This window comes from Micromys minutus (assembly GCF_963924665.1).
Source record: "Micromys minutus genome assembly, chromosome: 1".
Lineage (NCBI taxonomy): Eukaryota > Metazoa > Chordata > Mammalia > Rodentia > Muridae > Micromys > Micromys minutus.
Window position 1 is genome coordinate 242,316,627 of NC_137969.1, and position 20,371 is coordinate 242,336,997.

At 46.7% G+C, this 20,371-nt stretch overlaps 1 protein-coding gene across 2 annotated transcripts in view; it reads right to left on the reverse strand.

Annotated features, from left to right (window-relative positions):
* Window positions 1–1,808: 1,808 nt before the first annotated feature.
* The window catches only part of FOXN3 (forkhead box N3), a 355,335-nt gene continuing 336,772 nt past the window's right edge, over window positions 1,809–20,371 (reverse strand). For both annotated transcript variants that reach the window (XM_080917520.1, XM_080917519.1), the window contains 2 exons: window positions 15,300–15,405; window positions 1,809–3,387 (listed from right to left, as the gene is read on the reverse strand). In XM_080917520.1, coding sequence (XP_080773646.1) covers window positions 2,841–3,387; window positions 15,300–15,405 — 653 coding nt within the window. In that variant the 3' untranslated portion in view covers window positions 1,809–2,840. The remainder of the gene's footprint in view (window positions 3,388–15,299; window positions 15,406–20,371) is intronic.

Sequence of the window (20,371 nt, forward strand, 5' to 3'; positions counted from 1 at the left end):
GGGAGGCTCAGGAAAATAACACTTAGAAAGCTGCCCGATGAGGTATTTATGCAAACGGAGTGGTTCTGGGGGTTCAGAACACACTTGTATAAGATAGTTTTCCAGATCTCAGCGAGATCAGAAAAGTAAATCGCACACACACTGCATCTTGTTATCTCTGAGAGAGGCCTCTGCCCCTTCAGAAAAAAATGAAACGAGGGGAGACAGCCCATGTAGGGTTTTCATCGGAAGGAGTCCCCTGCCAGAAACAGTGCTGAGTGCTTACCTTTACCTTCAGGTCTGAGTTTGAACATCTTGGGGGTGGGGGTGGGGGTCTTTTGGACTTGGTAAAGTGACAGCAGAAATCAGTGTGGCTCAGGGTTCCAGAGCTGTGGATGGCTTTGTGGGGTGTCAGAGGTTTGTGGAAAGCATACCTCTGCTCTCACCTAACCCTGAGCCCCCATGCTGAGAGCCCAGGCTGAGGGCCATGTGGGGGTAAATCTAGCCTGCCCTAAAGTGGGAGCCCCCTCCCACCCAAAAGCTGCCCTCAGGTTAGGTAGGGGGAAATGCACCAGATAACCTTCCAGGCTGTTGAGGTTGCCATGGTACCTGGTACTGACAGGTGGGCATAGCTTTGAAGGCCCACTACTGCCCTGTTTCAAGAGTTCAAGGTCACTTTAGTTTCCTCTCTCTCCCAAACGTTTGACCCTGAGCCACATAAAGTTTTTGTTTATAAAAGTTCCCTCCATTTGGACGGGAGGCCATATTGTTTTAGGGATGTCTCTTTATACCTCAAGGTAACTGGAGTTCCTGGCTTGTGTGACATGGTCTGGTTGCTATTCGGCTCTCATTATCTAGGTGGTCTTAGTCCCAAGGTGGTTACTGTGCTGAAGTGGTGGGGATAGCAGCCCCCTCTCACTGAGACATCACTGTCTCCGTGGGATGCTCAAGGCTGCCCCATCCAACTCCTTGATCATTTACTTCCTCCTACCCAAGGACCCATCTCTTACCCTCACCCACTAAGGCCCATCAGCATGTTTCCCCTTCCTCTGGCGAATTTGCATAATTATTCACTGCCTTTTTCCTAGAACCAAATCCTGGTAATGATTTTCCTCAAGTAAGCGTCCCATAACTCTCTTGATTCTATCGTACACACTAAGTTTGCCCTCGAATTATTGCGTCATGTTAAACACATACAGACAAAGGGAAGGACACACTCTTCAGTAGAGAATCAGGGGTTGGGGCTGAGTGTAGACAAGGCAGTATAGAGCTCAACCGTCCAAGCCCCTACCAGAGCATGAAGATAATTAATATTGCAGAGTAAGCTCCCCAACAGTCAGAATTTGTCCCTGAAGAAGGTTAAACCTTAAACACCTGCTTCAAAAAAACCAAATGAAATAACGACAACAACCAAAAAGAAAAAAAAAAAAAAAAAAAAAAAAAAGAAAAGAAAACAAAAAGGAAAAAAAATTTAAAAAAAGGAAGGAAAAATAAAAAGAACAAAAGGGCCTCTAAGCTTAAGGGCTTAAAAATTAGAGGCATAGCCTTCTCTCTATTCTCTATATTTATATGAAAATAATTCATGCTTCATGCTAAATACATTATTTACCTTACAAGAACTTTGTTATTTTTGATTAAAAAAAAAGTTTTTGTGATTTTTTTTTCTTTTTCTTTTTTTTTTTTTCTTCAAAGGAATCCATGCATTGTGGATCAGAAATTTCTGCTGGCTACACTGGCTGAATGTGGAAAAAAAAAAAAGTCACTGATCTTTTTATTGTTGCGGAAATGAGTACTGTTATTAATTTTTGAGGACAGTACAGGAGTTGTAGTTTGTCATGGTTTTGCTTTTTGAGTCCACCAACGTGCCTTTAACCTCGTAAAAAAGACACTGTAATACTAATGGCAGTTTCTGTAGCACCCCCCCACCCCCAACTTGGATCAGAGTATTTAGAAGGAAAAAATCTATACCATTTTTCCTTTCGTAACAGCTACTGTCATTTCTTGGGCAGTTAAGAGGGCACAGCCTGTTTTCTGCATCACTTTAAGTCATGTGTGCAAGCGCGTGTGCGCCACAGGACACACACACACACAGGACCAACCTTCAGGCCTATGGCTTTTGGAACGTTGTCTTAATTTAACGCAGAGCAGAACTCAGTGGTTATCAATGGCTCTAGTGATCCCTGTGTTCCCTCCTCAGTGGCTAATACACTGGAACAGTCTGGTATCCAACCTGGGAGATGTTACCAGGCTCGAGGGGAAGCACAAAGGACAGGCAGGCCCGGGGCTTGCGACCCAGCAATGCCAATGGCATTTCTGGTACTGTGGGATGCCAGGGCCAGAGCATGCAGTCACCCCTAGGGGATAATCTGTTCCTAGGGGACATGGGCTCTCAGTCTCTGCAATTGCTTCCTAACCTCACTCCAAACACTACTGACTTTCTAAACCTAAGGGTTGGGCTGGACAGTGATGGCTGTGTGCCTCCTGGGTGGCGTTGAGCGCTCCTGTGGTATTAACTCGAACATCCCTGTGGCTTTAACCACTCGTCTCTGACAGGCTGCAGGAAGCAATGGTTAATTTTGGCTTTTTTTTTCTTCTCCTCGGTTTTTGTAAAACGGCTGAGTGTCAACAAGAGTTTCTATGGCTTCAATCTCCTTTAAACAGAAAACTCTTAAGGGTCCAAAAACAAAGGCGTGGGGGGCAAATTAAAAAAAAAAAAAGGAAAGAAAGAAAAGAAAAGCAAAGCAACAAAAGGAAAAAAGAAAAAGGAAAAAAAAATTGCTGATATTGCCACAAATCATTAGAAATCTCCTGACATGCTGAAACCAAATGGCCATAAGTTCAAAACAAATCAGAGACTTGTTTCAATTTTTTGCGGTTTCCTTTTGTTCTTTCTGCCCCTTGGCCGTCCGATTGGTGATGTTGTTCAAACAGGACCGAATCCCTGCCAAGTGCAGGAGCGAACCGGCCGCCTCCTTCATCTCCTCGTCGTCGCTTTCGGGCGGCTTCTCTGTGCGTCTCTTTTTGAGGGGCAGTGTGTCGCTGGGGACCTTCCTGGCCTTGGCGAAGTGCTGGCGCTTCTTGTGCTGGGATGCGTATCCGCTGTCCCCCAGGGTATCCTTGCCCTCCTTCTGGCTGGATTTCCTGTCATCCTCCTCTGTTTCACTGTGGCTCTCATGGCTCTGAAAGCTTCCCTCACTGCCCTCCTGGCTCCCCTTCGTGGCAAACTCGTAGTGGTCGTCGGCTGAGGAGGAGGAGGAGGAGATGGAGTCGCTGGTGGGGGAGGTGCTCCGGGCATTGGAGGACTTGGCACTACTGTAGTTGTGGTCCTCCTTGGGGTCACCACTGACCACTGGAGAGCCACATGGCGGCTCGCTCTCAGTCCGCATCCGGCAACTGGTGATGCTATTCCTGCAGGTGGGAAGGGAACAACAAATTACACGTGAAGACATGGGCATCTGGGTTCTGGCAAACCCTCCCAGATTCCAAGACATGACTAACAAACAGGTGTGTGAGCTTTGCAGCTGGAGCCCCAATCCTCACTCTGATCTTTCCTGGTTATCCCTCCCCACTGCCAATGGCACCTTCACCTGCCCTGTGCGCCTGAGTTGTCAAAACAATACTTTTGAGGTGACAAGCAGAAGGATCTTTCACACACCAGCTCCAGCACCGTGGAGTGAGACAGATGCTGGCTAGCCACCTCAGAGACAGAGGCACACGCTCTTCCGAAACGGCTGCATTTATCAGAAGGTTAAATACAACATGTGGCAAAGAGCCTGCCTTCCGATGTCAGTCACCCACTCAATCTGCCAGCCTCTGAGCATGTGAGACAGAGTGTCCCTTCAGAGAGGACCCAGGGGAGCAGCTAATAAAAACAGAAGTCGAGGCTGCACCATGGAAGAGGGCAGTAAGTGATTGCTCTTTGAGCTCCCCAAACAGATGCCCAACTGAGCCCACATAGTAGGATGGAGTTGGGACTGAAACTGAAATAAGCCCTCAGCTCCATCACTTGGACCAGCTCTCTCCTGCAAGTCCCTACAGCGTGGCTCCCTGCTGGAACCTCATGTCTCATTTCAGTCAAGAATGACTGTGTTTGCTTCATTGCCTTCCTGATGAAGCTGGATACAGCAGATGCGAAGGTTAGGTGGAAGCCAGCAGGGGGCAAGGGTTACTTATAGCCGAAGGGAACAGAGGACCTGGGGACAGGGAACATTCTGGCGAAAGTGGCATGATGATGTGAAATGTCGATGGCGCGCCAGGCTGGCTCAGAGGCCGCTCTCGGTGGCTGCTCGCTGTCCTTTCCTGACTCTCCTTTCCCACCATGAGGTCCCTGCCATTTTCCACTGCCACTGTGTGCACTGCCTGAAGCGTTTCCTTCTCCTTCTGTCAGAAGATGAGGGGATCTAGCCTGAAGACAGCGTCAAGTCCTAGGATATGACCCATCATGGGCCTGCTTCAGGATGCAGCTCTGAGCCTTACCGCCTGCCCTCCACACCCTGTAGATTGCGTTCCGTGGCTGAGCGCTGGGTGCATAAACATGGCTGGCGCAGAGGGCTGGGGAGTAGTGCAGGTAAACAATCGATGTAATTCTACATAGCTGGCTCTCAATGGTCATCAAAAGCCGATGAAAACCCATGTCCCACCTGAGCTTTGTGTGCTGATGAAATAACAAACTTCTACCAGAGTGTGAGAGTTTCTTAGGGAACCCAAATACATTCGGGTGAGTGAACTGGGCCATGACTGGGTTTTAACAAACCAATTTCCTTATGAGCCCTTATTTGACGAAATTCACTGTGTGTGTGATGTTTGTGTGCGGGCAGGCATGTGGAGGTCAGAGGACGACTCTATGGAGTCCTCTCTCCCGTTCCCTTCGCATGGGTCATGGGGATCCATCTTGGGTTGTCAGGCCTGTTGAGTCATCTTCTCCCAGCCCCAAATCCTCATGTTTTATAACAACTCCAGGCTCCAGGACAACTTCAGTAGCACAGGTCAGCAGAGTGTGGCCCTTGGCTGAGCAAACACCAGGGGTGAGGAAACCAGGAAATGCGGCAGGAAGCAGGACAAAGGCCTCACTTTTAAGGCTAGTGGGTCTGGCTGAGGGGCAGTGCTCCCTCGTCGGCCTTTTCTTTTAATGAAAACACTGAGGGGTGATGGAGAAATGTCAGGAAGGAAGCCATGAGCGACAACACTGCTTTAAGTAGATACCTCTTCTGGAGAACCCGTGTAGATAAGGGGGCAGAAAAGAGGAGTTGCCCATGGTTCTGGATTCTGTGCTATGGAGGGGAGGACCCAGAGTCCTGGCTTGGAACACAGCCCAGCTCAGCCTTCTACGGATAAACAAATACAGCCCAAGACCCCTCCCACAGTGGAGTACTAGCTAGTCTTGCTAGTTCTCAAAATAAGATGGTTCAACTGGAACATCTGCCCGAAGTCCCAAGAAGGCACAAACACAGCCAGGACTTTCTGGCCGAAGACAGGCACATTGGTGCACCTTTAGGCTGTGAGAACTGGAACAGAGCCGGATCTCATTCTTACTTAATGAAATCAACTTCTCTGAGCTTTCAGCATGGGTTTATAATCCATAAATTACACACCAAACTCTGCCGGGAATGACGAGCTCCTTCAATTATTAATAACTTGGAGCCACGTGACCCTCAATGGTGTAGGTCAGATGCACTGAGCTGGTGTCCGATGCCTCCTGTTGCAGGGGTTGTCCTTACAGGACCCCAAATGCTTAAAAGAAATCAGCCATCCCAAACATGTTGGAAGGTGCATTTCTAACTACAGTCTCCTCCTCAACCAAAACACTCAAACCATTCATTCGAATTAATATGCGATACAGTGGAAATGCCTGCAGTTTCTCAGCGTCAGCTGAATTTATAAGTCATGATCTTCACAGTGATCACAGATTAGCATAAATGAAAGCCACCTGATTTTACCATGCCCCTAGGAGTTCAAACCACAGGCCCAGCGACGCCACGTGCTCTGAATCTTAAACCTGTTGTTCCTTCTCTTGTCAACTACATGGAAAATGAAGGAAGTGAGACCTCGCAGTAGTTCAAGCCAAAAATGATCAACATTTGTAACTCAGAAGCTGAGGTGCAGGTACACTAATTGCTGCTTTTTCCTACAGTTAATTATTCGCTCCTTCCTACTCAAATGGCACAGGTTACCTGGTACCCATGGGGTTCTCTACGGAACCTACTGGCTGTCCTTTGGAAGAGGCAAATGTGAAAAGCAGACAGAAGTAACAAAGGACCATGGGAATAGGGGACCTGAGGCAGGGCAATGCTTTTCTACAAAGGCGACCACAACAAGAGAGACAGGGCCAAGCTAGAGGCTTGCACTTCCAACATGTAGAAGAGGTTTCTCTGATTACAGTACAGAAGGCGTTGGATCCTGTGCAGCCACAGGTTTTAGGCATCCTGAGTTCACTAGATACTAAGGGGAGCGCTGTGCTGTGCATCCTGGGAACCCCAGGGAACCGGAGGAGAACCAAGAGCTGTCCTCTGGATGGGCTCTGAACTCACTCAATCATCACACACACTCACAGTAATGATACACAACAAAACAAGGGCCGGTGTTAGCAGACGTACACACATCCACCCTTCCCAACCTGGACATACAGATGGGTAATTTTAAAACTAAAGTGAACCACAGGTTAGTCAGGAAGCCAGACATTCCCAGGAACAAATGCCTACCCAAGGCCTGGGGTAAGAGCCCAGACTGATGGAGGAGGAAAGGAGGAACAGAAAACTGATTTTGTCAGCTTCATGCATTTTATGGTTGCTCCAGGGGAGTTAAAATGGACATTGTCCCCCCAGGCTTCCAGAAGTTTGAAAAGCAAATCTTCTCTGGAAGAATGCACTTCAAATCCAACCACAGAGAATTCCAACTAATTAGAGTACACAGAACCTAGGTTCATCATTTGAAAAACCATTAAGCACCAGGGAAATACACTATTATAAGCTGGAGAGGGAACAGAGGAAGAAGCAGAGAACCCAAACTACAAAGACGGCACATGCTGAGACAATCTGACACAGAGCTCAGGTCAGAGTGAAAAATAAACAAAAAAAGACCCACAGGAGGTAAGCCAGTCCTCTAAACCTGGTGCTCAGGAGGCAAGCCTGGGCTATACCACAAGAACTTCTCTCAAGGACTGAAAAATGAATTATATACCTGGTATATAGCCGTAACAGAGTGTGGGTAAGAGATGGGAATGCTGGAGGAGGGATGGGCTGAGTGGACAAACTGGGCATTGGTGTTGAGGAGGTGGCTGGGTCCTGAGAACCTGCTTAACACCTATGTCAAAGCCAGGAGCTATGGAGTCTGTATATGATCTCTGTGCTGGGGCAGTGGACACAGGAGGAACCGAGGCTTTGTAGCCAGACAGTCTAGCCCAACCCAAGAGCTCTAGGCTCCAAAATACCTATTTGAAATACCTGCCTATAATCCGAGAGCTCTTGGGTGGATATGGAGAGATTAGAATTCAAGGTCATCCTTACCTATATAGGGAGCTCAAGGTCAACCTTTGCTACTCGAGTCTGTCTCAAAAAACAAAACAAACAAACAAAAACAAACAAATAAATGCCAAGCCAAAAACCAAAATCTGAACACAAGAACATGTTACATAAATTGGGCTGGACTTTTAGAAGAGTAAGAAAGCACAGGAAGATGTAATACCTGATTTAATGGCTGAGAATTTTCTAGATCAGAAGAGAGGTACCCATTTATAGATTCAAAAAGCCAATAAATGTTATCAGGATAAACAACGAAACCAACTGCCTACCTATCACTATCAAATCAACAAGGTTAAACCAAGAAATAAACAACTAAGATCCCAGGAAACCCAAAGAAATCAACCAAATAACCAGCACAACTTAACCAATTGACTCAAACCACAAAGGACAGCTAAGCAGGGCACAACCCACAGTTCCAGCTACTCAGAAGAATGAGGCAGGACTATTGCTGGCCATCTCAAGACTCAGGAGCTGGGCAACGAAGAGATGCAGAGGTGGTAGAAAGAACATTCCACTGGGTACGGAGATGCATCGCTGACTACAGGGAATGCAGCAAACAGAGTATACAACATTCTCAAGATGAAAGAAAAACCTTCACAGCAAGAACAGACCCAGACTCAAGGCCTTCACTACAAACAGACCCTCACTAAAGGAACTTCCTTTAAACATGCTCACACTGAAAGTTCTAGGACTGACAATAAGAGAAACGTGATGGTAACAACCAAACCTGCAAACAGGAGGGGTGTAAAGTGGGGAGTTTCCATCTTTTGGGGATAAACACAAGTTTGTGCAAAGTTATCCAAAAGTGAACCCAAATATGTTAATAAAAATGGGTCAAAAATCCAAAATCAAACCAACCAAACAAACAAACAGAAAAAAGCCTTTAGCTAGAAAGGTACACACTGGCAGTCTGGACTCAAAACAAACATGCTGTTAATCAGGAAGAACCTAAAGCTAAGGGACCAAGAAAGGTCAAGAGTGTGGAAGAGCTGGATCATGCTGCTGCAGGAAATAAAACCACAGGTTTTAAGGCAAACACAATTATAACAGAGTACTCATAATCTACAAATGTTCTATTAGCCAGGGGGGTGAAGCAGTTCTCAATATGAGCACTTCCAATAAAACTGCCTCAAAACGCATCTCCTACAGTCCAAGTGCTACAAGAAGAATAGCCAAACCCACAGCATGATTTTGATACATCACTCTCGACACCAACTGGGCTTCTCCTATGTAAGACACACACACAGACACACACACACACACACACACACACACACACACACACACACAGAGAGAGAGAGAGAGAGAGAGAGAGAGAAAGAGGTAGAGAGAAGGTTATTATGGAGACTACACATATACAAACAAGTAAACAATGGAAAAGACACTTAAAAAAAAAAAAAACAAAAGCACATGTGGAACACTTAAAACTTGGCTTGTACTAAACTACATACTACCTATCTACCTACACTTGACCGTATATGTGTACTAGGGCTTTAATGTCTCAAAACCCAAGAAGTCTTACATCACTGTGGATTCAAGTTCACGGTGAGTGTTGAAGAGGAAACTGAAAAGTAAGAAGCTACTCCTCCCTTTTTGGTTTGGAATATATGCTTCTGAAGTTTGTACAGGTCAGGGAAGAAATCTAAGTCAAAAGTAGAAACTACTAAAGACTGTGGGGTGCAGCAGGGCTCTGGTTTGCAGGAAATTAGAATGTTAAACTTCACAGAGAAAAGAGTTTTAAAAAGGCTTCAATCTACACAAAGAAAAACAGAAGGAAAAGAAAAGAAAAGAAAACCAGATAGCAAAAGCCAATGAAGGGCCTGGAGAGATAGATGGCTCAGTGGTTAAGAGCTCAGGCTATTCTGGCAGAGGGCCCAGGTTCCATTCCCAGCACCCAGGCAGTGGCTCACAGTGACCTGTAACTTCAGCTCCAGGGGATCTGATATCCTCTTCTGGTCTCTGTGGGTACCACACTCATGTGGTCCACACATACACACACATGCATATAAACAAAAAATACATTTCCTTCTTAAACAGGGCTAATCAGATAACATGATACTTTGGAAGAAAAAAAACATTAGCAAACAATAAGAGAGATACAAATGAAATAAAAAACAAACAAACAAAAACCCCAAACACACCAGACTCTAGCTATGAGAGGTATTTTAAGAGATAGCAGTATTGAGAATGACTTTATGCCAAATACTTGTATACTTAGGTGAAATGGACAGACTCCCAGAGTTACCAAATTAGCTCAACAGGAAATACCAAGCCCAACTTACCATATAATCACTACACAAATTACACAAACAACTAATCATCCAGTAAGAATGTCGCCAGCACCACACTGTTTTGCAAATGAGTTCCATCAACCATTCGGCAATAAAGACATTAGATTTCATATAGAAAAGGACTGGGGACGTGATTAATGAGAGTGAATGCTCAATTTAATTTACGAGGCTAACATAATCTTGACACAGAAACCAGATAAGGATGGAACTGGAGAGATGGTGGCATAAACAAAGTGACAAATCCCTGTCTAAGATACCAGCACACCAACTCCAGCAAGATGCTAAAGCACAATGAGTCAAGGCATTAAGCACTGAGAAATCAAAGTGTGGTGTGGAGTTGGCAAATTCATCATAGTAAAGACAAAGTAAGTTTAAGGTGATGCAATCTTTTTGGGGGAATGAGATTCAAGGACTGTTAATGCTAAAATATAGCAAAGTTGGATTGGACAGAGTTTTGTCATCACTATAACACACTCTTTCTCTCTTTTTAAAACATCTCACTGTGTAGACCAGGCTGGTCTTGAATTCACTACCACCTTAGTGCTGGGGTTGCAGGTGTGCACCGTCATGCCCAAGTCTTCCTTCCTAAAACCTTAAGGATCAAGGGCTGGTGAGATGACCAAAAATAAGCCTAATTCTTTTTCTTAAAGATTGTGGGACAGTCACACAGTGCAGCATTACACAGCAGTGAAAACGACTAGGTCATAGCTACGTGAAGCAAATGAACCTCAATGAGCATGCTGGAAGAAGACTTAGAGTTCCAGCTAAGCAAAACAACAAACAACCCCCCTCCCCAAGAGTACGTATGCAAAACGGATGGAACAGGTTAGGAGCACTGGCTGTTCTTCCTGCAGACAAGTTCAATTCCCAGCACAGACATGGCTCACAACCATGTGTATGTCCTGATCCAGGGGATCTGGTGTTCTCCCCTGGTAGCTATAGTCACGGCACATATGTGGGACACAGATATACAATCAGACAAAACATTCACAAAACATAAAGGCCGAGAGGGGGGTGGAGGAGGGAGAGACCCAGACCCCGAGTGCACCAGGAGAATGTAGGAAAAGCAGGCGAAGACCCACTTCATAGAAGCTGCCTAGAGAACTCCATCCTACCAAGTGTCAGGTTGTCCAAGTTCTCCAGAAGAAGGTCAGAAGCCACAACTTTGGGGTTGTAGTTTTTTCTTACATTTGTCATAGAACCCAGCCTAATTCTACCTAAGCCTCATCTGTGAAATAAAATTCAAGGTTCATTTTAGCCCTAGAATCCATCTGAGGGGCAGCAAGGGGAAATAGTCCAGGGCTGAGGGGCTGCCACTTCCTGGGGTCAACAACTCCAGCATTTCTGCCCTATGGTGACATCCAAGGTGACTATGATAAACATGGTGTTCATGCATGAGCTTGCAGAACAAAAATAGGAACGTCCTGAAACTCTCCCACATTTAGTGGGATTCTTACCAAGAATTTGCAGGAGCTGAGGATTTTCAGATACAGGGGGAAGGAAGGAGCCACCAGGACTTTCAAAGGCATTTAGCCAGCTCCAGGGACTGGAGATACAAAGAGTTACCCAGTGATGCTGCTCAGTGAGTCCAAGAGGAACCGGGTAAGACTCCTGGTGGAAACAGGAGACCCAGGAGAGACTCTTTCTGGAGAGGGTGTTGTTCCCGGTGGCTTCTTTGGATCATTTCTCCACCTCACTTTTTATATTTTCTCCTGCCTCAAAGCTTATCCGCCCCCCCCCCCCCCCGTTTTTCTGTGTAGCCCTGGCTGTTCTAGAACTCAGAATCTGCTTGCCTCTGCCTCCTGAGTGCTAAGATTAAAGGTGCCATCAGTGCATAATTTAATACTCCGTTCTGAAGCTAGCTTTGAAAGCCAGTTTCAGAGATAAAAGGTAACAGCTGCTTGGTCTTGCAAAACACACAACACAACAGTGTGTGAAGAGATCCCTCTACTTCTGTCTTCAGGATCCATCAATGCTACACCCTCGGAACATCTCCGAGCGACCAGGAGCAAAGCTGGTTCGACGAGGTGGGTTTTCCAGATGATCTGCTTTAAGAACTGGTGATGTGACTGTTCAATGGCTGACTTGTTTCCGGTTCCCTTGGAAATGGTTTCAAGGAAGGTTCTTAAGAGACCCAAATAAAATCAAGCAGCCTCACCTGGTGGCTTACAGGGCAGTTCCTCACAGTGCTGCATGCTGAGGGCTAGATCTGCCTCACTCCTTAACGCCAGCGAGTGACCTCACCACAAGTCTGCCCTGCCCTAAAGGTGGCAGGGGTTCAACTGAAGCCACTTCCTGAGGTTCAGGACCCAGCCTCCGGGGCTCGGGACCTGGGAAGGTATGGGGCTCTTTACATCATTTGTAACCATCTGCACTGGAGCTGGCTTAGGATGCACAGGGCTCACAGCTGTGCTAAACTCACTAACCCATGGGACCCAGACAGGTCTCCATGTGAATCTGTGAGCCACACTCAGGAACCTTTTTCCTGAGCTTTTCTGCATAGTTTCTGGGCACTGCTGCCCAACAAGGGTTTATCTCATACCCACTGTCTGGGGAAACTAGGGGAGTTATGTCTTTTTCATTGGGGTGGCCCGAAGGGCCAGTGAGATGGTTTAGCTGGTAAAGGCAGTTGCTAAGCCTGAGAATCTGATTTTAATCCCTGGAACTCACACAGTGGGGGAGGAAACAGGTTCGTGCACACTGCCCTCTAATCTCTATGCTCCCCATCCCCAAACATAATATTTTAAATAAGAACGCTTGGGGATGGCTCAGTGGTTAAGAGCACTCAGTGTTTCAGAGGACTACAGTTCTGTTCCTAATACCAACATGGTGGGTGGCTCACAACTGTTCTTAAATCATGACACCCTTTTAGCCTCTAGTGGGCAACACATGAAGGTAAAACACACACATAGAGAAAAATTAAACAAACAAACAACTTTTTTTTTTTTAATTTTAGAAAGGACCTTGAAATTAAAACTAAGATGTTTCAGATCCTCCAGAGTTGTGACCTCCCTATCTGGGAGGGAGCACAGGGCGCTAAAAGGGAGGAACTCCCCCTCTTCTCCCAGGTCTGTGACTGTGTGCTCCGTTAGATGGAGTCTCTCTCATATAGATATCTGTCGAGTTAGGGATGGAACCTCATGCATGCGGGGAGGCACTCCTCCACTGACATCACACCCAGCTCCATCCATTTGGTGGAACCCCTACGGGGTTTCCCCTGAGAAAGCAGCAGCAGAAGCAGGCGGGGAGCACAGGTGAGCAGTCACCATGAGGGGGTGCAGCCCGAGCACTCTACATCCTGGCAAATCTAAACGCAAGCAGCTTTCTGATGTCTAAGGATGGGCCAGTCTTGGAGGCTATTGAGTGAAAAGTCAACACGGTCCGAGTCAATTACATTATTGACAGATGCTCTTACAAGGAGGTTTCACATCATAATTATATGCAAAGGAACCCAGCAAATACAAGCAGGGTAACGATCAGCTAATAAAAGTAACACTTCATCTATGTCAATAACAGTTTCAGACTCAAGACAAACAAACATGGCCTTTGCCACTTAGTAGAGGGGGAAAAGATCCCCGAAAGACAAATATTTTCACTTAAGTTGGGAAGTGCTTAGAATTACACAGAAAACCTGTCGCACAGAGAAGAGTCAGACACTGGCCTGTAGTGGGTGCTACTGACTCCCCCAGGCAAACACCAGCACACCTGCAGAACCCTCAGGCACACGCTCTCCTGTGCACCTGCAGGTGACATTCAGGACTCCATTCTTCACTGGACTGTTTATTTCTCAAGTGCAGAAGCTACAAATGTGCACACAGATGTATGTTCACTCTTCAGAAGTGCCTGTGCCGACCCTAAAAGAGGGCAGACACCACAAACAAATGTCCCCAGGCTTACAGCGCCTACCACCCACACCCAACTTCTTTTGGAAATCTGAGGAGATTGGGCAGGTACAAGACCATATTTGGACAATATTCTGCTATTGTGTGTGTGTGTGAGGGGGGGGAGAGAAATGATAACCAGTCAGTTTCCTGTTCCCACGGCCATGTTCCCCCACCACAATGGACTGTGTGTCCATTCTGGAACTGTAACAAAATAAAACCTTTCTTGCCTAAGTTACTTTAGGCCATGGTCTGTTATGACAACAGAAGAGAAAGTAACACAAGGTGAGCCATGATCCAGGTATGAATAAGAAAAAAGAAAAAAGAAAAAGGAAAAAAAGAGTTGCAGCTGAGGGGAGGGTCTTTAGCAGGTAAGCAAGCAACTCACGTGATTGCTCGGCTGAGAAAGGCCTAATCCCGCCCCCAGCATCAAGCCCCCGAGAAGAGAAAATACACACAGGGCTACACACCAAAAGGGCCGCAGCTGAAGCTCATGCTGGTGGTCACTTTTAGGAAAGTGTTCTGAAGGAATCTGAACACTGAGTGACGTCTTCTGTGGAAGACACCGCAAGAGTAGGACGGACCAGTCATGGAGGTATCTGCCCGTGATGGTCAGTATTAGCTGTCAACTTGGCAGAATCCAGAATACCTGGAGACAGGCTCTTTGGCGTGGCTATGGAGGATTAGAAGGGGAAAGGCTGGTGCACAGTGGGTGGTACTGCTCTTTGGGCAGAGGGCTGTGGGATGTGCATATGGAGAACACTGAACTGAACAAGAGCGTGTATTCTGGCTCTCCGCATCCTGACTGTGATGTGACCAGTTGCTTCAAGTTCTCCTTGCTCTGAGTTTCCTCCCAGGATGGACCATAGCTACCAGCCTTTCCTTTTACATTGTTGTGGTCCAGATATGTGATTACAGCAAGATGTAAAAGAAGCTAAGATGCCATTGAGCTAAAGGAGAAAGTCAGGGTGGGGTATGTCGTGGGGTCTACTGTGGAAAGAGCTTTTGGGAGCCCAGGAGTCACGCTTCAGGAAGCTGGTAAGGTAGCGAGTGATTGCTAGATGGGCAGGAGAACCAAGAGCTTGTCACACTGCATGTGAAGGTTCTAAGCCAGAGGTGCACCTGATCCTGGGGTTGCTCATGGAGATGGGGAGGAGGATGGAGGAAAGAAATCACCCAAAGAAGAGCTCATTCAGTGTCCCCTGACCTGACTCTCAGTAACTGGGAAGTGACGCCCCTGTTGTTCACAGACCCCTTACCAAATCACGCCTCACATGCAATGTTGCATGTTTTACTGCATCCCTCCCTGCACACATGAAGTTTCACAGATGGGGGGGAACGGAGGCAGGTCCAGAGAGACGAGACAACATTCCAGGGTCACAGGATGGGTTGCGACAGAGGGGGATCCAGTGCCCAGTCAGCTCACTCTTGCCTTCTAGCCAATTTTGCCCCGTTACTTAAGAAAACCCTTAGATGTATGCTGTCTGCTCACTGGCGAGGACGATGTTGAGGTTGTTTGGATGTGTGTGCTGCCCTTTGACCTTGGAGAACCGTGTTTGAGGACCGCAGGGGATGGAGGGATGCTTTCCCGACTACCCAGGCCGGCTCCATCCAGCAAGCTCTTCTCTTACCTTATGGCTGCCGTCATCCCAATGGGAGTGATTGGCAACGGGCGGACACCAGGAAACAGCCCTCGGCTCAGAACCCTCGCTCCATTTTGTATCACTCCTGGAGAAACTAGAAAAGCAAAAGAAAGAGACATCGTGAGTGAATTCAACTATAAAGAAGTTAGCAGCTTTGAAAGAGAGAAGGGGGAGAGCATGTATGTGTGCAAGTGTGTGTGTGTGTGTGTGTGTGTGTGTGCTCGTACGTGCACACACAGACAGACACAGAGGGGGAGGGGCACAGAGAACAAGGCAGAAAGATAATGAGCAAGCAGAGTCATCAGTAGCTTACAAATTATTGATACTTCTATTAAAAAAGAACCAATCAAACATGAGTTTAAAAAAACAAAACCAAACAACAGGCTTCCAGGCTGGGAATAGAAAGCTCAGTTGTGAAGGGGGCTTGCTGTGTGAGCAGAGACCACAGTATGGATCTTAGCAGTTGGGTAAAGCGCAGGGCTGCCTCTAACCCAGCACCGCAGCTCAGAGCCTGCTGGCGAGCGGCACAGCCCGGAGAACTTCGGATTAAGCAGAAGACTCCTCAAGGCAGCAAGGTGAGCAGTGACAGGGGAAGACCCAGTGGCCTGCTGTGGCATCTACACCTGCCATAATAGTCACCTGTTCAAAACACATGGCACATGCACATGTGTTTGTGTACACACACGTACACATGCATGCAGGCACACACTCACTCACCTGCTCAAAAGAGAACAAAACGAGATTTCCTACATCTATTAGTAAAATCTCTTATCTTGGTTTTTCCCCCAAGAACACTTAATGTCACCAAGACTATAATGGGGCTGTAGAAGACTCAACAATTACACTTCTCATGTCTGCTCTGGTTAAAGGTTGGGAATATCTATTTGTCCTTTATCCAAAATGAAAGACAAAACAAAACAACAAAACAGCTTAAAAAAAAAAAATCGCAGCCAAACCCTCATCCGAAAGACATTGCCTCTCTACATTCCAAGATCACATGGGGATCTGCCTGGCGGAAGGGGCTGACCACAATCATGGACTGGCTTCAGAGGCCTGTTTGTCTTCCCCCACAACCCTCTCTAGCATTCCTTCTCCCTCCGAGTCTACCATCCACACTGTAACAACTTCCCACCAGCGAGGTCTTGTGTGGCATGCCATTTCGTCATGTTCAAGAAGTTGCACTTCAGGGAGTCCTGTACATCTGACCTTGATTCACCTCCTAACAGTAGCTTCAACTAGTGTAAGGTAAGTCTCTAGCTCCTGATACATCCAGACACCAGACACATGTCTGTGGGACCAGGTGTACTTTCCAAACACGAGGGAGGGCTCCAACCTTACTTCTTGTGTGATACTGTGGAAATCCCCAAATGTTTATTTTGCACTCTAAAGAATATTCTAGACCTCTTCTGCTCCCTATAATCCTGGCACATACTGAAGAGAGGTGGATAAATAGTGCCCCTTCAAGCAAGTAGCAATGAAATACTAGAAAATTATACATTTAAAAATGAAAACCAGTCTAGATGTCAAAATTTAAAACCTATGTTATTTGCAAACAATACTTTTATGAAACAAATTACAAACACATACACATTTCATAATTTTTAGGTTCCTAAGAGTATGTTTTCAGGACTGAGAATATTGCTCAGTTGGCAGAATGCTTGCCTACTATGCAGAGCCCTGGGCTTCATTGCCAGCATCCTATAAACCAGCTATGGTGTTGTAACCACAGTACACAGGAGGTACAGGCAGGGAGATCAGAAGTTCAGTACAGCTATCCTCAGCTACATGGTGTTTCAGGAGGGGGTTTTCAAAGTGCTTCATGTAGGGTAAACATGAGAGAATTCTTACAAACTGTATTATTGAGTGTGTGTGCACAGTGGGAGTGCACATGCCAGACAGACACGTGTGAAGTCACAGGACATCTCTGGAGTCAGTTCTCACCTTCCACTTTTATGCAGGTTCTGGGGATCAAACTCAGGTTGCCAGGCTGGTACAGCAAACACCTTTACCAGCTAAGCAATTCTACCTTCCTGAATATAGAATTCTTTAATAGGCTGTCCATCACTTTGGGCTTTTGGTAATTCTTGCTAATGAATTTTTGACATTTCTCTCCTAGGTTTATACGGGGTCCCTGTTAGAAGGTCTTACAGAAGAAGGATAAAGGCATAGACTGCTGTTCTTTACAAAGTCAGTACTCCAGCACAGCCTGTGCTCAGAAACATCCCTAGTCTCTCACTGTAACTCAGCATGCCAGGCACAGCCAGAGCAGACACTTAGCTCATTCACAGTCAGCAGCCTAACTCCAGAGGACAGATGAGGTTATCGCGTGCAGGAGAATAAATACCCTAAGAGGATGCAGTATCTGAAAGTTTTATTACCTGATTTATATTATCTGATATCACTTTGTATAAGACTGCATGAATTAGGGCAGTGTGAAACTCGGCTGAGTATCGCCAGTTGGGACAAAACAGAATCTAGAAAATAGATTCATACTTAGTATGGTCAACTGAGCTTTGACACAGGTAGGTATCAAGGCAATAGAGTGTCAGGATGCACGGTATCACAGCACGGACAACCCTTTGGGATAAAGATGAACCTTGACCCTTATCTGATACCGCACATGAAGATTAACCAAAACCAGATTGATAGTTCACAAAGGAAGATTATAAATTCAGGAGGACTCAGATTTGCAGCTGACTGCTGCAGCCTACCGAGTATATATGGGTTTTTGTCAGCAAAACCCATACACGGGAGAGGAGCTCAGTGACTTTTGAGGGCACTCCCTGAGTCATATAGCTACTGGATGAGCTTAATCCGGACACTGTGTTCACTGAGGCTCAGTAAAGGGAAGAACAGTAAATGGATCTGAACAATGGGCCATGTCGCAAAAGGGCTTAAATACTGAAAATCTGTACCATGATTGTAACCATTGTCAATAATTAGAATCTTCCTGTGAATCAGAGTAACTTGTTAAATTGGAGAGAAAGAATGGTGTGCGTGCATGTGTGTGTGTATAGAAATACTAGGGTAAGTTCTCAGGTTGGTGTGGGAGCTACAGCCACACAGATGGAGATGCCTGGTGTGTGTGTGTGTGTGTGTGTGTGTGTGTGTGTAGAAATACTAGGGTAAGTTCTAAGGTTGGTGTGGGGCTACACCCACACAGATGGAGATGCCTGATGCCAACTCTAAGTATCTGAGGACTTACTTGCTATAGGAAGTGCTGTCTACACTGGACCTTGAAGGCGGAAAAGCAGGGTGTATACTCAGAAATAGGAAAATAAATGCACACTGTGCATAAAGAAATGAAGATGGTCTTTGCTCCAGCAAATCATCCCAGTGTGGTAGTTTGAATAAGGAATGCCCCCAGAGGCTCAAGCATTTGAACACTTGGCTCCAGGTGGTGACACTGTTTGCAGAGAAGATGTGGCCTTGCTGGAGGACATGTCCCTGGAAGTGGGCTCTGAGAGTGTACAGTCTTGCTCTGCTTCCCAGTCCGCCCTGTGCTTTGTGCTTGGGATGGAAGATGTGAGTCCCCAGCTTCCGGCCACCATGCCTGCTGCCATGCCTCTGACCCATCACAATGGAACCATCTCTTCCTTAAGTTGCTTTGGTCATGGTATCATAGCAGCAACAGAGCAGCAACTAGTTAATACAGGCACGTTGGGACTTTACCATGTGCAGCAATCTGGAGCAGGTAAGTGGCCTGCCAGGAGGTGGCTGGGAATACCAGGCCTGTGTCCCATCTCTGCCAGTTACTTAATCCCTGAAGCAAGCTATGTCAACTCACGTAAGCCAGGGGTGTCTCACCCCCATGCAATCGCTGCCTCCACCAAAGTGACCTTTAAGGGGGAGGTTTACTGAGGTTAGAGCCTCACTCACATTTAGGAAGTGCATGAGAGTTATTGCCGTCATCAGACCCACTGAGATAGCCTCCCAGAGAAGAGTCCCGAGGCACTATGCTTTCCCCGACTTCTGGTCAGCTGAAAATCCATAAAAGGGAACAAGATGAGAGCCAGACTGAGCCAGAAGACCCTAGCTGTGTTCCTGCTGACAGAAAGGCTAGGACAGCAAAGATGGCTGCTGTGATACTTCCGTTCCCAGGTGCATAATGTCAGCATCACCCCTGGAAGGGAAGTGGGCCTTTGGGAGTCACAGAGCACAGTTAGCACTCCTGTGGTCATGAGTCACCTGCCAATAGGGAAGACGGGAAGTCAGAGGTCCATGTCCCACATGCACAGTCCTCTGCCCAAGTACCTTCACATACTAGGACACTTCAGGCAGGAAGGGAAAACAGGAAGAAACTGGATCCAGGAAATACCTATTGGAGACTAGTGCTCACTGTGCAGCATGGTATCGGTTAACACTGGGTATCCCCCCCATTCTGTGCCATGGACACACCTTGTAGGGTTGTCCTGAGGTGTACATAGGTAAGCTATGAAAACTGCTCAGCCTATGGGCTGGTGATGTATGCTTATTAACACCAACTCTGTTCTCATTTTCCTTCAACGAGCCCACATCACCTCTCCAGAAACCTCCAGTGAGTTATCCATAGGGCACAAGGTTTAATGGGGGAAATTCAATTCTTTCCAGTCTACTGTGCTTTTGGTAGCTAGCCTTAACCCTACACGCACATCTTCCCAATCGATGAGCTGTATTCACTTCAAAGCAACCTGGCAGCAGTGACAGGTGTGTGCCCGAGACTTTGAGGCTGCTTGGGAATGTCACTCCTTCAAGTGAGCTGCTGAATCCGGCCCACCTCCTGCCATTCCTTGGTCTTCCTCATTGGCAGCACACTCCAGACTGAGGTGGTAACTGTGGATGTGCCCGTGCACTGGCTGCCAAAAGCCAGCTGTGACACTTAAGTGTGCCTCCATCTTTTCCCCTTTCTGGTCCCACCCCCAAGTGTCAGGAATTTGGCCTCTGGAAACTGGCACAGCCAATTTACAGCAGCTCTGTGGAAAAAGGCATTGAGGGCCTTTTTCCCATTAAACACTAACGCAGGAATATGAGCCCATTCGCCTGCCCTTAGTCTAAAATTAGCACCTTTCTTTCCCTTCTGT